Source organism: Lipotes vexillifer, unplaced genomic scaffold (genome assembly GCF_000442215.2).
Source record: "Lipotes vexillifer unplaced genomic scaffold, Lipotes_vexillifer_v1.1 scaffold981, whole genome shotgun sequence".
Lineage (NCBI taxonomy): Eukaryota > Metazoa > Chordata > Mammalia > Artiodactyla > Lipotidae > Lipotes > Lipotes vexillifer.
The window spans coordinates 600535-618205 of NW_006789191.1; the positions used below are offsets into that span (position 1 = coordinate 600535).

At 49.8% G+C, this 17671-nt stretch overlaps 1 protein-coding gene across 3 annotated transcripts in view; it reads right to left on the reverse strand.

The window, feature by feature from the left end:
* Window positions 1-17671, reverse strand: part of ZFAT (zinc finger and AT-hook domain containing) — a 192790-nt gene that overhangs the window by 108392 nt on the left and 66727 nt on the right. For 2 of the 3 annotated variants that reach the window (XM_007462414.1, XM_007462416.1), the window contains 4 exons: window positions 12718-12906; window positions 10843-10993; window positions 4236-5677; window positions 3193-3425 (listed from right to left, as the gene is read on the reverse strand). In XM_007462414.1, the coding sequence (XP_007462476.1) occupies window positions 3193-3425; window positions 4236-5677; window positions 10843-10993; window positions 12718-12906 (2015 nt within the window). The remainder of the gene's footprint in view (window positions 1-3192; window positions 3426-4235; window positions 5678-10842; window positions 10994-12717; window positions 12907-17671) is intronic. The other variant, XM_007462415.1, reaches the window with a different exon arrangement.

Sequence of the window (17671 nt, forward strand, 5' to 3'; positions counted from 1 at the left end):
CCGCTCTTCCCAAGTGTGGACTTGTAACTGCTACAGTGCCCTGAGCGTTGGGTGCCTGAGAGATCTTCTGAGAAGGGACACGAGCCAGAGACAAAGGGGACAGACTGACATATCCTGAACATCCACCATAAGCTCGACTTCCTGCTATGTCAAACGTCTGTATCAGGGCGAACTTATTTAAACAACAGGTTCTCAGGTCCGCCCCACCCCGAATTATGGTGGAGGTCTGAGCCAGGAATCTCATTCATAACGTGTACCCTCAAGTAATTCTGATTCAGGATGTCATAACTTACATCATCGGGGTCAGTGACTTACAAAGTTATTTAATGAATGGGACCTACACAGGAGGTCACCCATTTGACATCACCACCCAGAACATACTTGCACACACAGTGGCATATAAACACACTGAAACACAGGACAAAAGGTCTCAGAAAACAATACCTATTACCTTGTCATGGGTAAATAGTGCTTATCATTTCTATTTCATTCTATTCCATTTCATTTTTAAGATAAACTGGTTGTAATCCACTAATTTCACAACCCTATAATGGATCATGACCTGGGGGCTGAAAAAACACTGACCTGGCTGTTCTGTACTTAATTTCTAGTTTAATCCTCACAATTCTGAGAGGTCGGAGAGAGTACCATATCTCCATTTTACAGATGAGAAAACTGAGGCTTAAGGGAAGCTGAGCAATTTGCCCAGGATCACAGAGGTGGATATGGGGTCTTAACTCTAACATGCTAGAACCCAAAGCCTGCCTTTTATTGTACAGAAACCATGTTTTCTCAAGTCTCCCTTTCACAAAGTTTGCACAGTGCTATAAATAAAATGGGTTTGCTCCGGTCATTGACTAACTCCTTTGGCCAGGTCCCCACGTTTCCTTGATGCCACACATCCTTGACTCCAAGTCACGCCATCTGGCTACTAATGGGAGGGAGGAGGTGATGGAAGAAGCTACATTAAATGCACACACATCTTCCAGTCATTAGGTGTGTCTTTAGCTAAGAAACGGTTGTTGGGAGTCACAGAAACGGGCACTCAGCCAAATTATCCTGGAGTCCCAGTGCAACCGGAATGGACATGACTATAGGCTCATTTTGGGAGGGACAGAGGGGGATGCATTCTACTTTAAATTTCCTTAGTTTTTTCACCACATGGGAATCTGTGTTGCAAAGAGCTAAGTGTTGGATGGAATGTGAGAGCCCAACCAGACTTTCAGCGCACCTGGCCCCATCTCTCTGGGTCACAGGCAAGGAAACCAAGGCCCACACGGACATGGGGACTGGACCCAGGTCAGAACGGCCCTGGGCTCCCTGCCGGAGAGATGCCTCCCCACGCTTGACCAGCGTCCTTAGGCACCTTCACATCACAAAGCTCGTTTGTGCTCTCTCCTTGGAGCCTCACCACCATCCTGAGAAAGTGGGGTGCGGTGTGCACACCATTATTGTATATATATATATATATATATATATATATATATATATATATCTTATGACTCCTTTTACATGAAGTGTCCAGAATGGGCAGATCCATGGAGACAGAAAGTAGATGGGTCATTGCCTAGGAACTCAGGGAGGGGAAATAAGCGATGACAGACAATGGGAGGTCTTTCCACCGTGTCACCATCCTCTTGGTGCCTGTGGCTTCATCACAGACATAACTGACAGGCTCTAAAGACAAATATGGTCTAAACTCAAAACACTGGAACCTGTTTTCATAAAGAATGCTCTCTTCCCACATCGGCAACACAGTCCGCCTGCCTCAGGGAGAGCGCGTAGTCATTCGACACCCCAGGTAAATGCGTGTGCTGCCTGTGAGTAAACAGGAATAGCACACCTTTCATGCCCCACACGCACAGAGAGAGAGAGAGAGAGAGAGAGAGGAGAACGGGAACTAAGAGGTACCAAGTGACGTACAGCAGCTGCCACGCAGTCACCTATACAAGCTCTGAGCCAGGTTCTTTACCTAGAGCACTCCGTTTTAACCTCCCAATAACCCAGGAGACCCATACACATACACATACAAGTGCATACATGTGCGTTATATGTTCAGGGGTGTGTGCGGTACGTGTGTACACATGTGTAGACTGCATGGGTGGATGTGTCTGTGCATATGTGTGTGTATATATATGTGTTTGTGTGTGTGTGTGTGTGTACAAAGCTGATATACTTTTTAATATATATTTTATATAGAAGGCTACCAAGCCTCAGAAAGGACAAGTGACTTGTCCAGCATCACACAGCCTGCGCAGATACTGGAGACAATACCTGAATCCAGGTATCCAACCCCAAAGCGCAGGCTCTTACCTACCCACGAAACCCAAAACACCCTGACTTCACCCTTGGTAACAAACTGCTGGAGCGTTAGTGATTTTTAGGCCAGAAAACGGAGGCGGCACATCAAGTTTCTGAAGCCTCATGGTGCGCAGCCTGTGGCCTAGAAAGGAATGCAGTTAAAGCAGAACCACACCTGGGGCCAGGTGCGCCTCCTTTATAACTTGGAGAGTCTCAAATCACTCTCAGGTGTCAGCCTCTCAAGTTAGAGTAGCATTTGCTAAAATAAACATTCACTCATTGTATCACATGTTCAACACCCACCAGTGAATTAAACACATTTTGCCACCATGAATATTAACAGCACCTTGAATTAACATATCACTTTTTTTTTAAGTGCTTTACAGACATTCTTCCATAGGCTTTCCAAGAAATAGCACAGTAATACGACAACAGTGATCATCAGCGTTTACTGTGCTCTCACTATGACCCGAACGCCGTACTTAGCACTTGACAGGCATCATTTAACTCACTCTCTCAACAGCTTTTAGTGGCGGCTATTCTTATTATCATCCCTGTTATTTAGGGTTCTTTAAAACGTCATTTAAGAAACCCTTGCTTTACTCCTATTCTGCAGACTTTCTCCGATGCTTAAAAATCTGCATAGAAAAGCAAATTTATTCAATGTAATCTTTTTTCCAACATATGTGAGGCTGTCCCTGTGACCGGAGCCCTGGGATGGAGGCCTTTGTAAAGTGGAGGGCCTGCTTCGTGAGAAGGACCTCCCCATTTTCCGGGGTAGACGCCCACACACAGGGCTCACGGGGAGCACGGGCGCCTCCGTATGCATCACTGTGAGGAAGCAGGGAGCACCCAGGGGAGACGGGGCTGCCGCTCGGGCGCGCTACTTACCAGCTCTGTGTGAACTTTAAGATGTGCCTGCAGCTTATATTTATCTGGAGTCGAGTAGTCACAGCCGTCAGTGGGACACTTCAGCAAGATGTTACTGTGTTTCTGAATTACATGGCGTTTAAGGCAGTTTTTGGTGATGGAAGAATAATGACACTGGGAGCAATAATACAGATGTTCCCGGGTGTGGGTGCGGACATGCATGTCAAAATGCACTTGGTACCAAAAAAGTTTGCCTAAAAAAATATTTTCACATGAGAACAAGGAAGTTTCTTTTATCCTGAAGTTGATTTCTTTTAATTAGTATTATTTTTTAACTACTATATTTCTCTCCCTCTCGTGCCTCGTCCGGGTCACCCTTCACGCTGTGCACCACACCTCTGGCTGGACATGACTGTTCAAAGGCGGCAGGTGGCGAATAGTAAGGGTGCTACTACTTCTGCATGATGTCACAGCTGGGAGAGGAGGAAACGGATGTTTATCGAGGACCAATTACGGTGCCAACTACCTTGATGCACACGCGTGAAATCAACGAGCCTCTAAACTCTGCTGACACCTGGGCCATCTACATCCTGTCCTGCCAGCTCTCCACGAGACCAGAGGCCACGCTTTCACGGCAAGCTGGGAGGGTTGCATTCGGGGTCTCCCTACAAAGAGCTGCAGCCACTTCTGTGATCTCCCTCTGCTCATCTAGGACATGGCCACAGCTTAAAGCTCGACTTTAAACTTGTCACGTGCCAGAAGAAAGGTGCTTCTTGGCTAAAGTTCTGGCAGAGGCCGTGGGCTAAGCGTCCGCCTGCACGCCTGACGGAGCCAGCACGGTTAGCTGTCCCGCCATCCTGGCTGCCTTCACAGGCTTCACGTGCTAAACTGCACGCACCACTGTGCACATCACTATCTACGAATGACGGCTAGCTCACTTAGAAGGCGTTCTGTGCAAAGAGACACGAGCTCAACTCAAACACCAGGTGACCCATAGCCAGGCGGGGATGGGAGGGGCTGCTGGGAAGGCAGCCCCCAGCCGCGCACCCCGGCGCCCCCCTTACCACAGTATTCGCACTCCAGGTCGCCATACACCTTCCGGATCCTCTCGCACAGGCCGGTATTCATGCGCCTCTTCTGTAAACTGTCCAGGATCTTCATGAACGCAGTGATGCCCGCCCGGTGCTCGGGGGCGGGCGTGCAAGAGTCAGGGCGGCACAGGGCCGCGTCCCTCCCACCAGTTCCCGGAGGAGGGTCTGAGGCCTCGGCTGGGTTTGCCCTGAGACCCCTGCCGGGATCTGGGCCATCGGATGGGAGGGCAGCCACTTGCTGCCCTTCAGCCGGGGGGCTCTCGGCGCCCTGGGCTTCCGGGTTTGCTGCGGCGCCTTTGGCCTTGGACAGCAGTGGTGCGACGTCCTGGCCCTGAGCTGGACTGGAGCCTCCCTGCTGGGTGTGCAAGGTCTTCTCCGGAGCAGCCAGAGCCTCAGCAGAGGAGGGATCACTCTTCAACAGGAACTCATCGGAAACCACCGCATGCCGACGGAGGTCGGAGGACACCGCGGAGGCCGCCAGCTCGCAGGGTGCTGGGGCGGCGCTGTCTGCCTGGGCGGCGGCCGAGCACACAGGTGCGACGGGCACCTCTGTTGGGGCCTTGGACCCCTCCTCGGGACGAGCGTCCCCAGCGCCGGCCGCCTCCTTGGGTGCGTTCACCCCCTGGAACACAAACTCCTCTTCTGCCAGCTGCAGCTGCCCGCCCAGGGCCTCCTGCTGGATGTCCCCGCCAGGCCCCAGGAGGCAGAAGCTCTGGTTGATGGAGCTGGTGAAGACCACGGTCTCCTGGGCGGCCCCGTGCGCCTCCTTGATGTGGGCGCGCAGGCGGATGGAGCTGACGAACTTCTTGAGGCAGAGGGCGCAGACGTACACGAACGGGTGCTTCCTGACGTGCAGCTCCAGCGCCTGGTACTTGGTGGCCCCGTGGCCGCAGAGCTCGCAGGCGAAGGGCCACGTGTCGCCGTGGACCAGCATGTGGCGGTCGCGGTCCAGCTCGTTCTTGAACTTGCGCTCGCAGATGTGGCAGTCGTAGAGCAGCTGCCGCTTGCCCTCCCTCGTCATCAGGCAGAGCTCGTCCAGGGCCTCCTGGACCTTCTTGTCCTGCGGGTCGTGGGCGTCGCGGATGTGCTTGATGAGGTTCTTGACGTCGGAGTACTTCTTCTTGCAGAAGCGGCAGTGCTGCTTGATCTTCTTGTGCACCCGCTCCACGTGCACCTTGAGGTGGCCCTTGCTCAGGCAGGTGAAGGAACAGCAGTCGCAGGCGAACTTCTCGCCCGTGTGCTTGCGCAGGTGCACGTTGAGGTTGGCCTTGATGGCGCTGGCGTAGCTGCACTGGGAGCACTTGTACGGCTTCTCGTTGGTGTGGATCCGCAGGTGGGCCTGCAGTGAGTGCTTGAACTTGAAGACCTTGTTGCAGTACTCACAGGTGAAGATCTTGAGCTGGGTGGGCCCGAGCCTAGAAACAGAAGACAGCACCATTACGGGTGGAGATCCGGCACCTTCCTGATGACCCCTACTTCCTTCCAGCTGCCGAACACCGAAGGCTTAAAAGTGAGCTAAAAGGGGCTGAGGACGGACGCATGCATTCATTCATCAACAAACAGGACGGGGAGATGTAGAGCGGACCAGGAGCACATGGAGAGGAAGACCGGGCCCCTGCTGCCCTGGTGCTGGGAGAGAGGAGACAGGTCTGCACACGGCTGCAGGACAGTGTGCGAGTGGTGACAGGTGCACGTGCGGGCAAAAGAGAAGGAGCCCTCTAACACAGGTGAAGGTAGTTGGGAAGAGGAGATGTCTGAGTTGAGGGATGCAGAATAAGGAAGAGGGGGGCAAGAGAAGGCAGAGGGATGTGTCATTTGCTAGGCACACGGTAGCCAGCGGTGCTCCAAAGCTGACCCGGACGAATTCCAAGGTATTCTAACAGGACCAGTCTTAATGGAATGAACTCAGTCTGCTCCATGAAACTAGATACGACCTGCTTGGGTTTGTTCAATAGTTTTGATCATCCAGATTCGCCTATTCATTCCATCAACTGTCAGGGTAACACTCTCTCTCTGCTGCAAATTTCCACGTGAGGGCCACCCTTTCGTGAAAGAGCCCTGGCCTTTTTCCACGTCCTCACTTCTCCCCAGGAAAAGGGAACTGGCGTATCTGAGCGGGGACTTTAGAACAGGACCAAGCCTCCACAGCTGCGCTCACTCCTGCCTTTCTGGTGAGAAGGCGTCTGCCTGCGGACAGCACGTGACACGGTAGGCGCTTAGCCAGGAGAGCCTGGCGGCGGCAGTCAAGGGCCAAGGTGGGGGGAGGCAGACGTGCAGGACAGCCAGCGGGAGCTCAGTGTGACCTGCCCCAGGCTCCCTTCTCCCATGGCTCCACCAGTCATGGGCCTGACGTGTGAGCCCCCGTCTTCTTCCTCCTCCAGCATGTCTGGTTCAGAACTCAGACAGGGAAAATAAGGTTGTTCAACTGCCATTTGTTAAACTCAGACATCATTAATTAATAAGTGATTGCCATTTTATTACCACTCGCCTGTGCGTTTCGGGCACTGTGTTAGATTTTGTGTATGCGACAGAGAATGAAAGACTGGTCTGCCTCACAGGTCCTTTCTCTCTCAATACGGCGACGTGGATGCTGGATGAGATGGTAATAGTAATCACGGCTAACAATTACTGAGTACTTACAATACTCAAAACTCTTTGCTAAGTATTTAATTTCAACCCTATCATTATGCCCATTTTACAGGTGAGAAAACTGAGTATAACCCAAGGTCATACAGTTAGTAAGTGGTGAAGCCAGGATTTGAACCCAAGCAGACTAGAACCTGCACATTCTTCCACATCCTCCTACTGCCTGGAAACACTGTGAACACCAACCCCCCTCGCCGGTGGGACCATACACGCGGAGAAGACCTCCTGTGAGGCGGGTGAGGCTTCCTCTCTCCATAACTGCTCCATCGGGATTCTGCCTAGGTTATCCAGGTAGGTCCTCAGAAACACTGACGATCATTTAGTGCCATTAATCAGACACCATTAAGCTGTACCCACTGTAACTGTAAAGTCTATATTTATGGAACTATCCATACAACTGTGTTTGACCAACACAGGTTACCTTATGTTTTAAATGAAAAATATTTAAGCAGACTGAGGTCCATAAACACCAGAGGGTAGAAGTCCCATGCTGTAATTAAAACATTCAAATCTGAAAGTCAGTACTATGCCTGCACGCTAAACCCAAGGCTAATTTAAGGAAACTAATTTGGACCTTTCTTAAATGACAAAGATACCCAGAAGGTGATCATTTTACTGGAGGAAGAAACTCTGGATTCACAGCATTAATTAAACAAGTCACAGTACTGCCTTCTCTAATGCAAAAGGTATAAATGGTCTTAGGAGCGTCTCTGACTCTGATTTTTTCGTATTACTACCCGACTACCTGGTCAAGCCCTCAGTGCTGCCTCCCACCAAGGGTGATGAATCGGAAGGAGCGGCCAAACCGCCTGCACCAGGCTCTCAAGCGCAAGCCTGCACCTGTGGGCTGATGCACAGAGCTGCGACGTCGGGTGATTCCTATCACATTATTTCACTCCGAATGTCCCCTATTCGTTGAGAGAAGCACTCTCTCCCACTGCATTTTAGAAAGCATTCAGCCAGAGCTTTAAAGGATCAGACCCCTTGATCCGGTTATTCCACTGCTGGGAATCTAGCGAAAGAAAGAATACGAAATTCAAGCAAAGGTGCTCATTGCATGAGTTTTCACAACAGTTTAAGAGTAGAAGCTGCTTGAAGGCTCCAACGTAGGGAACTAGTTTGGACATTTTTTTTTTTTTAACTCACTCATTCACTCATTCATTCTTTCAAAAAAGTATTCCAGGCACTGGGGACACAATGGGGACAAAAACAAACACAACTCATGCTCCCTTGTAGTGCACCTTCTATAGTAAGTGGTGGGCCAGCCTGGTAACCATATAAATGAGCAGATAAGGACCACCAGCTCCCTGTGATGGAAAAAGGCAGGATGCTCTAGGAGCCCAGGTCCAGGCGGACTTATCTGTCTGGGGGACAGGGAAGGCCGCCCTGAAGACTGGACATTTGAGCAGACAGCTGAAATGTGAACAGGAGTTAACCAAGTGAGGGGGAGGGGAGGCATCCAGTATGAGGAAGGGGCACGTGCAGGAGAGACCAAGGAAATAAAAAGGACCCGGATGGCTGGAGCAGACGCTGGAGCCCAGAGAACCAGAGGGAGCACAGGAGGGGGACCAGGCTGGAGAGGTGGCAGCCGTGGAAGACCCTATAGGCCAAGTTCTCCTAACAGCAATGTGAAGCCTTAAAGGGCACAATCAAATGGGCATTTTACAAAGAGCTCACTGGCTGCAGTGTGGAGAGCTGAGTCGTGGATCACGATGCTACAACACGTCACTACAAAACAGAGTTTGTGAATAATCTGAGTAACAAAGGAAAGTAAGTATAATGGGATTAAGTATTAAAAGCAGGATACAAAACTGCACATAAAATATAAACTCGAGGGCTTCCCTGGTGGCGCAGCGGTTGAGAGTCCGCCTGCCGATGCAGGGGACGTGGGTTTGTGCCCCGGCCCGGGAGGATCCCACGTGCCGCGGAGCGGCTGGGCCCGTGAACCGTGGCCGCCGAGCCTGCGCGTCCGGAGCCTGTGCTCCGCAACGGGAGAGGCCACGGCAGTGAGAGGCCCGCGTACCGCAAAAAACAAAAAAAGAACAACAAAGAAAACAAATATAAACTCGATTTTATAAAATATATGGGCTGAAAAAAGGCTGGAAGGAAATAACATTAAAAATATTAACTGCTTATCTTAGGGAACATTAAAAATATTAACAGTGCTTATCTTAGGGTAGTGAGATTACAAATAATATTTTTCCTTATAGATTTCCAGACTTTTGTCATATGAAAAGCCTCTTTCATAACTGTTTTACAATTTAGACTATAAAATATTAATAGAATGCTTGACAACAGGAATACAGCCTCAATCTACTGATTAAATATTGAGTATACTTACCTGTAACTAGATTAGCATTGAATTGAAACCCTCCCCAACAGACCCTGAAATATTATGAAGATAATTAACTAAGGTCTACAGATCAACCTGCGTTGAGACAAGAAAGATCCTCAAAATTAATTCCATTTCAGTTCTGCCAAAGGAGTGCATATTTCTACATACAGCTTTATCGATTAATTCAGTTGCTCACATTTGCAAGAAGAGAGGAGTGAGGCTACAGATTAATGAAGCACCCAGATGACATGATGTTATAATTCAACAAGAGCACTTTCCATGTATGTTGTCATTTATTCCCACCACTAAACTAAGTCAGATTCTACTGGACAATCTTGTGGCTGGTGTAAGAGAGGCTCAGAGGCAAAAGCATTTGTGCCCATTCACAGCAGAGCCTCATCCAGGCAGTGGCCATGTCTGTCCTAATCTCTCTCACATCCCCAGTGCCTGGCACATAGAAGGTGTTTAATCTGTTGGACTGAAGTCCAGTAGAAGGGCCTAGAGCCAACCCAGGTCTGTCTGGTGCTAGAGGTTACGCTCTCATCAAGAACTCCTCATTTCCCCTCTTCCAGAAACAGAGGGAGCCCACTTGCACTGGCATTTTGTCTTTCCCCTCAGCTGGGAAAAATGTGTACAGAACTCAGGTGATGAGAGTTTGCTGATCTACGTCAGCAGGTACGTATCACAGCTGAGCTGGTGACCATGGGGAGGGTGGGGGGACATGCAGGCTAGTCCCCTCCGGGACATCGACTCGCCCAATGTATTTGGAGGACAGTTTTCAATGTCGATTCAAGTTTTAAGCACTCAAATCCTTTAAGACGGCAATTTCAATTCTAGCAGTTTATCTCACAGGAAGTCTTGAAGAAGTATTGAAAGAGGGAGGAACCAAAACCTTGTCCGTCAAGCAAAAACTGGCTATATATAAACTAGTGCATGTACATGACAGCAAACACACTTTAAAAAAATATGTACTGAAAAGGAAAAAGTCAAGGTGTGGTAAGTTTAAAAAAATAGGTTGATAACAGTGCCTTTGGTATTTTATGCTAGGAAAAAAAAATAACAAAATTGAAGTGCTATATTTTAGTATATCATGAAAAAATTATGGTGGCCCGTGAACCACGCTGTCCATAGTAGTGACCACGACCAGAAGAGGCCCTATGGGTTACTGTAACTGCACATCACACAGATGTTGGAACCTTCTACAGGATGCTTATGCTACTTTTGAAAGTAGGGGGAAAATTTTCTTTTTCACTATAAATTGTGGAGCTATGAAAATCAGCTAATTTACGAAGTAAGGCCTTGTTCACACCTCTTTTTATTCAGGTTAAGCATACATCTTCCTTAAGCAGAACGCTCCACCTTCCTTAAGCCGAGGCGCTGCGTTTCCCAAGCATGCTTGCTGATCTGCCGCGCATCCCACAGAGGCTGCTTGGGCTCAGCCAGAACTCTAGGGCCGTAATGGAGGGTCTAGTTCTCAGGCTCAATCAAGAAACCAAAACCCTTCATAGATGGGTTTGCACACAGCGTTCTGTTAAGCTAACACGCCCGTCTCTCGCCCTCTGCAGCGGTGGCTGGAGTCGCACAGAACAGACGCTTTACCTGCTTGACTTCATGGGCTGCTCATAGGGTGTCTGCTGGATGGCGTACTCCTGGTACCCTCTCCGGGGTGCCAGGTCGGCCGCTGCGGCCTCGGGGTCTGCGGCTCCTGCTTCCGGGGGCCCAGCCTCCACCGGAACAATCTTGGTAGCACCTGAGATGGAGGCACAACGCACCACGTATTAAAGAGGCGCCGTGAGGGCCCTGACCACTCCCCTGCCCCCAGAGCAGGGGACAGAGCCTGGGAAGCGTATTTCTTTACTGTGTGGCACCCATGCAAGGGACTAGTTTTCCTTCAGTTCACACCTTTAACTTGTGTGTTTGTGTATGTGTACGCGTGTGTGTGTGTGTGTGTGTGTGTGTACATGTGTATGTTTGGGGGGGAAGGCAAGTTTTCCGATAATCAAAACCTTCTTCTGAGATACATTTTCACTTGATCTCCTTATTAAAAAACAAAAAAATAGATCCATATATACATATATGCTTCCCTGCAAGATTTCATATAGATCCACATGTGTTAAACTTTACGTAAATGTAAAACAGCATCAAGACAGAATGGAGCAATGGAATCAACTGTGAACAGGAATCTAAGCTGCCTGAGATCTGGTCCCAAATATGACAGCACCCTCCCGCCTCTAGACCTCTGTGTCCACCCTGTGAAATGAAAGGTCTGGAGTGGAAAACTCAAAGGTTACCATTATTCGTGCAAGTCCAGGATGTGAAACGATCAAAGACCGTTTATAGCAGCGTGTGTGCACGAGGGTACATGCACACGCACGTTATATATCAAGTGCGCTAAAGAAAAGGCTCCAATCTACCTCTCGTTTCTGGAATAGCAAAGGAAATTAACCACTTTTTACCCCCCCACCCCCGCCTCAGAATACTACCATCAATTCTTAAGAAATCATTATAGAAACTTTCTCTAGAGACGGCTAAGCACAGGAAGCTCTCTCCTGGCATTTCCATTTCCCGGGATAACACTTCTCTTCTCTGAAGCAGGGTGGGGCAGACAAAGTGACTTTCCAGAAACAACTTCTAGTCACATAATCTTACACGGCTTTTTCTCTGCTGATTACCTTACCCTGCACTGAAGCATCAAGAGGCATTTATTCAGCGTTTTCATTTTAAATAATGAGTTACCAAGACTATTAGCACTGAAAAAAGATGTTTAAAAAGGCTCTAGCTGTCCTCAAAATCCTAAACTTGATTTTTCAAAATTTTATTTAACAGCTATCACCTCAAATGGATAGGAAAAAACCCATTATACTCTGGAATCTACTATCATAAACTGCTTTTTGTCTAAAGTATCCTTTCCTGGAAGAGACCTTTTTTAAAAAGGGTAGTATAAGAAATCCACTGGCTATTTTATGTTTAAGGAAGAGGAGACAGGAATTTCTAGTATCATAAAATATATGATGAACCCACTAAAAAATGCAAAAAAAGAAAAAAAAAAGTGAGGTGGAGGGTTTTGGAGAAGCCGCCAACCTCCATGTGGTGTGAGTGGTCTTACACGTAGGATGGGGCGGTAAGGGCAGGGAGGACATCCAAGAGAGGGGCTGGTGAGGGGGCAAAGAAAGGGACACTCTCCTTGGCCACTGCTCCTGTGAGCGGCCACTCAAACGACAAGGACAGGTCGTGGCTGCAGAGGTGGCGGAGGCAGCAGCAGGGGCAGCCCTCACTCCCTTTCCTCTGGACACTCTCGTCCACCATGGCCCTGGACAGTGACAGGTCAGCCATCATCCCAAGGTACTGGGTAATTCAGTGGGGAGCCCGACAGTGACGAAGCCGCTCAGGATCCCAGCCCCAGCTGTCAGGCTGCCTGCGGCACAGCCCCGCCCAGAGAGTCCCATTCTGTCCCCTCCCGCTTGTTTTGCTCACCTGGAATCACTTCGTGAGCCGTTAAAACCACACTTATGATGGGCTTCTTGGCTCCGGAGATCTGCGCGGCCTCTTTTCCCGAGCAGACCTTCTGGACTTTCTCCACTCTCGGAGTCCGCAGTCTCTTCGGGGCCTTTTCTCCATCATCTTCCTTATACTTCTTCTCCAGTTCAAGGTCAGATTCGTTACCTAAGGAGCAAATACCAAGATGCATAGAACGTCCTCCTGTGTCAGTGATGGAGTCAGGGAGTGCACGCAGCCCCAACCCTTTTACGGGATGACAGTCAAGGAAATATACACGTGTGATACAGACGCTGGTCCACGGTGCCACGCAGGCCCCTTTACCCCTTCGGGCAGCATCTTTGCTTCTTCAGTCTTTCACGTGATTCAATAAATATCATCCCCCGCCACAGGCCACCACATGGGCACGGAGGATACAGCTGACAGGGCAGGCAGAGCCACTCATCTTGCTGTCATGAAGCCAACCAGCCCACAGTGTCATCCACCGTCAATCAACACTGCGGAGAAGACATGGTCTTCTTTAGACTTACAGCCTAAGAAGCAGTCGTTCAGTTACTCATCTTCCAGTTAGTAGGTGCCTTCCATGTGCCAGGCGTGGTGGATATCAAGGCTGACAGGGTTTTGTGATACAGCAGAAACTAACACACCGTTGTAAAGCAATTATACTCCAATAAAGATGTTTAAAGAAAAAAAGAAAACAAGCTTAGCTACAAAATAAATAAATAAATAAAAGTAACCTGGGCACAGACCCAGACCCTGCTCTAGAAAGCCCTGCAGCCTGAGGGGTAAGAAACACTTCATAGCAAAGTGAAGCATGAAGGAGTGCGTGCTATTCCCAGTTCCTAAGTGAGAAGGAAATACGGGGAAGGAAAGGATAGGAGTTGTCTCTTTCCAAGAATCACAGCCACAAACCTGCAGTAGCCTCTGCCCAAGAACTACTTGCTCAGAACATTCCAACAAAGAGACAGGACCCACTCGGCACAGCCCCGCGTTAGAGACGAACACGGGGTGGGTGGATGGTCACGGGACAGGCACATGGTGCAGGCTTGGAAAGCACTGGAATAGGGGTTGTCAGGGAGGTGAAGTCAGAACCAGGAAGTAATAAAGCAGAAGCCGGAGAAAAGGGAGAAACCAGAGGGAGACAGCCTGAGGCAACTCAGGAAGCCTGTGCTTCCCGTGATTCAAGTTGCCCGCAGCCGGACCCACGCAGAAACCCACCGATGGACGCCTGAAGGAAGACTGAAAAATGGAGAAGTGCAAGCTCCTAGGACGGCATGCTGGCTGAAGGAAATCTCTCTCAAGACGAGGCCAGGAAAAGAACTTGGCTAATGGGGCAGGTGGATTGAAACAAACAATTTTCTGTGTTCTATAAATGAGAGTCTTTTCGCGCTTGTCCCAATCATCCAGGTGCTTGAACATTTTTAGATCTGGTAGAAACAGTCATGGGTTTTTTTTAACTGCTGGAAAAAGGTCCTTAGTCATATAATTAGTGTCAGCACCAAACATGGTAACAGCAAACTGAAAAGAAATATTAGTAAATGAGATCATGATTCAGAGTGTACTCTGCAAGGCCAAAGGGAAAAGTCAAGACGGTTACATATATCCACCCCTTGAAGAACACAATGACTCCTAAGAAGCTGAAGAATGGGGCAAAACACATTATCCCAGAAGTCACTGCCAATGCTTACCTGATGTTCTCTGATTTTTGATCTGCATTGGGCAGTTTTAAGAGATAAGTGTGCATAAATAATTATAGAATATACTGGATGCTATAAAGAGGTAGAAACATACTATAGAACTTCTTGCTTTTAAAAATGACGCTTTCCTTTATAAAAGAATTCACCACAGATTACAATTCAATACGTGGATGACACAACAGGAATAGAAAACGTTTACATAAAAAAAAAAAACAACAACAAGAATTAGAGCTTGCCGTAAGCTGAATCTGGGTTTACATCATGAATCAACTACAAAAGCCGAGAGCATACACACAAGGTCAGCCGGCATGACCACAAAGTAGCTGAAGGAATCATGGTTACACTCCCCACACTCTGCACTGGATTGACCATGTCTGGACTCAGCTTTACGCATCGTACGTTAAGAATACACTGCAGAACTGGGTGCCCGAGGATGGTGGACAGGAGTGGAAGAAAGTCTGGAGGACTAAAACCTGCTAAAGACATGGGAGTTGACCCAGGTAGAGATGAGGAGACTGGATGGGACTCTGGTCTCTCAGCCCAACTATTACCACAGCTCCTATTCGTGTCCTTGCTTCAGCCACCCTGCCCGGTCCCCGGGACAACGAGGAAGCCGCTCCAGCCATTCTGGCAGCAGGAACTCCAGGACCCCAGCATGGCCAACAGGGTCTGGGGTGAAGGCTGCCAAGGGCTTCTGGGAACGGTTTCCTTCCCTAAGAAAACCTCTCCTTCACTGGGCATCACTATGTCCACTGCCTGGAACTGAGGCAACCACCCAGAACCTACAAGAAATCAAGGGAAAGCCCAGGTCGACGCCTTGAGGGTCCGGAATGAAGGACGGACACTGGGATGGCAATGGTACATCTGCGCCCCCCGACCCGACCCGACCCTGGAACCGCCGATCCCCATGCATCTGTGACATGGGAGAATGGACATTCCCACTTTCCAATTCGTTTCTAATTGAGGCCTCTACTGAAAGTATCTCGACTAACACACTCTCCAAACCATTTTCCATCTTGACCAGAGAGTGAATCGTTTTTAAAACCCAAATCTGACCCTGTCACTCCCTGCTTAAAACTCTTCAACGGCTTCCCTCCCATCTCCATGAGCAGAAAGTGCTAGATAAAGTCCTCCAAGATTTGCCATCAATCATCTCTCCCACGACCCCTGCACCCTCAAGGCCAAGATTCCCAAGTACGCACCCACATGTACTCATCTGCTCACCCCTTCAGGCTCCAACAATACTGAACTACAGCCCCTGGAACTGCATGCAGGTCCGCGTAACATCTAACACCCAATCCACAGGCCCCTGCTTGTCCAGGTGACAAAGGCAGTTCAGATTTACACACAAACACACACACACACACACACACACACACACACACACACACACACCCCAAGAAATCAACATTATCAACAGTCGGATTTCCCACACTGCTTTGCAGTTATCTGTCTGGATGCCTCATCTGTGCTGTGACCTCCAGGAAATTGGGTCTGTGTCTTCTTGTTATTTTATTGAGCCTGACGCAGTCCGATAGCAGAGGACCTAACCTAGAACACAATGAAGACCTGCTCTGTTGTGCTCAAAAAGGCGAAGCTAGGACCAATGGGTAGAGGTCAGCAACAGACTTCACCAGAAGAAGAAATTTCCAGCAGTCAGAGCCATCCAACGAGGGAGGGGTGGCTTTAGAGATGCGTTTCTCAGGAGGGTTTTCGAGGAGCTTCACATAGCAACTGTGATGCTGTGAGAAAGACTGAACCACATGGGGGGGGGGTCAAGTCAGACAAGCTCTGCATCTCTGAATTCTGAGACCCTCCCAACAGGGAGATGGAGCTGCTATGTAAGGAGGACGGCAGGAGAAAGGAGGTGGAGGGGCGGGCAGTACAAGACAGTAAAAGAAAACGCGGAGTAAGACAGCAGGCAACGGGAGAAGATGCACCTTCCACCTCCTGGGCGGCCACCAGCACCCTCCGTGCCCAAGTGGGCTCTGATTCTCCCCATAGCAAATGCCAGCGGGGTTCTCACCATGTCCCCGAGGCCCACACACGACCTTGGCAGCAGCTACAGTGGACACTCAGGCTCACCCTGCACCCCAGTGCCCGACCTCAAGCTTGCACAGGTGTCTTGAAGCATTCGAGCTAGGCCCCTGCAACCCAGAGGTGGAGACGGGTCAACGTGGTGGGGACGACCCTCAACCAAGGAGGAATGGGAAGCAATGCACTACCACTCTGGGCTCCCGGCCTGAATGCACATTTCTGGGACACATTCTGGAAGCTTCGAGATCCTGGCAGAGTCAAACGCCCAGTGACCACAGCTGGAACCCAGCAGCAAACCCCTGTCTCTCCCCCTTCCCTGTCTCACCCTCCCCACACCTCACTCCTGCTTCCTGGGATCCCCACCCCAGTAACTGCCTGCAGCCGGGGCAGCTTGCAGGGAGCATAAGCGAAGTCAACCCCATTCAAAACTGTCCCAAACGCGCGCCTCCAAGCCCCCACGCCCTCCATCAATTCCCTGTGGCCCCAGGCGACATGGATCCACAGCCCATTCAGCTACATTCCACTCTCGAGAGCTTCCAGAAGTTTCCACAGTAAGTTTTCCCACTGATCCAGGCACCACGTGGCAGACACTGCACAAGCAACCTTGGAAATGATTCTTGGAGTTATCTTAACCCAATTCCTTGATGACTGGAGCACAGTGGAAAGAACACAGCCGCTACAGGACAAGCAGCGTGTGCATGCAGGAAACAGCAGGTAATTCCGGGTAAAACACCGCGTATAAGAAAGGGGAGCCGAGAGGTGGAAGGAGGGCAGGCAGGGACAGGGCATGAAGACCCTGGACGACAAAGGCAAGTGCCTACTGTAGAGAAATGAGAGTTCTCTGCCCCATCGCTGTGCGCGTGCTCCTCGCAAGCCCTGGGCCCAGCCCACTGCAGCCTGCACGACTATCTAGTCTCGTTCCCAGCACCAGGACAAGCACGTAGAAGGTGCTGCACACTTGTGTGCAGAGAACAGGAAGGGTGGAGGGAGAAAGAGAAGGACATCTGAATAAACGTCTTGCGGGTAACTTTGTGCTCACTCCCTTGGGACACCAGAGAAGTCCTCACTTCCACCTGACCTGCTTGTTTGGGGATTTCCCTGCATCCTCACTTGACCCATCTTTGTACTTTTCCAAGTTGCCACTGAACCGCTCCTGCATGCAGCCCAGGAATCCCGCCGGTGCTCGCATCCCTCCCCAG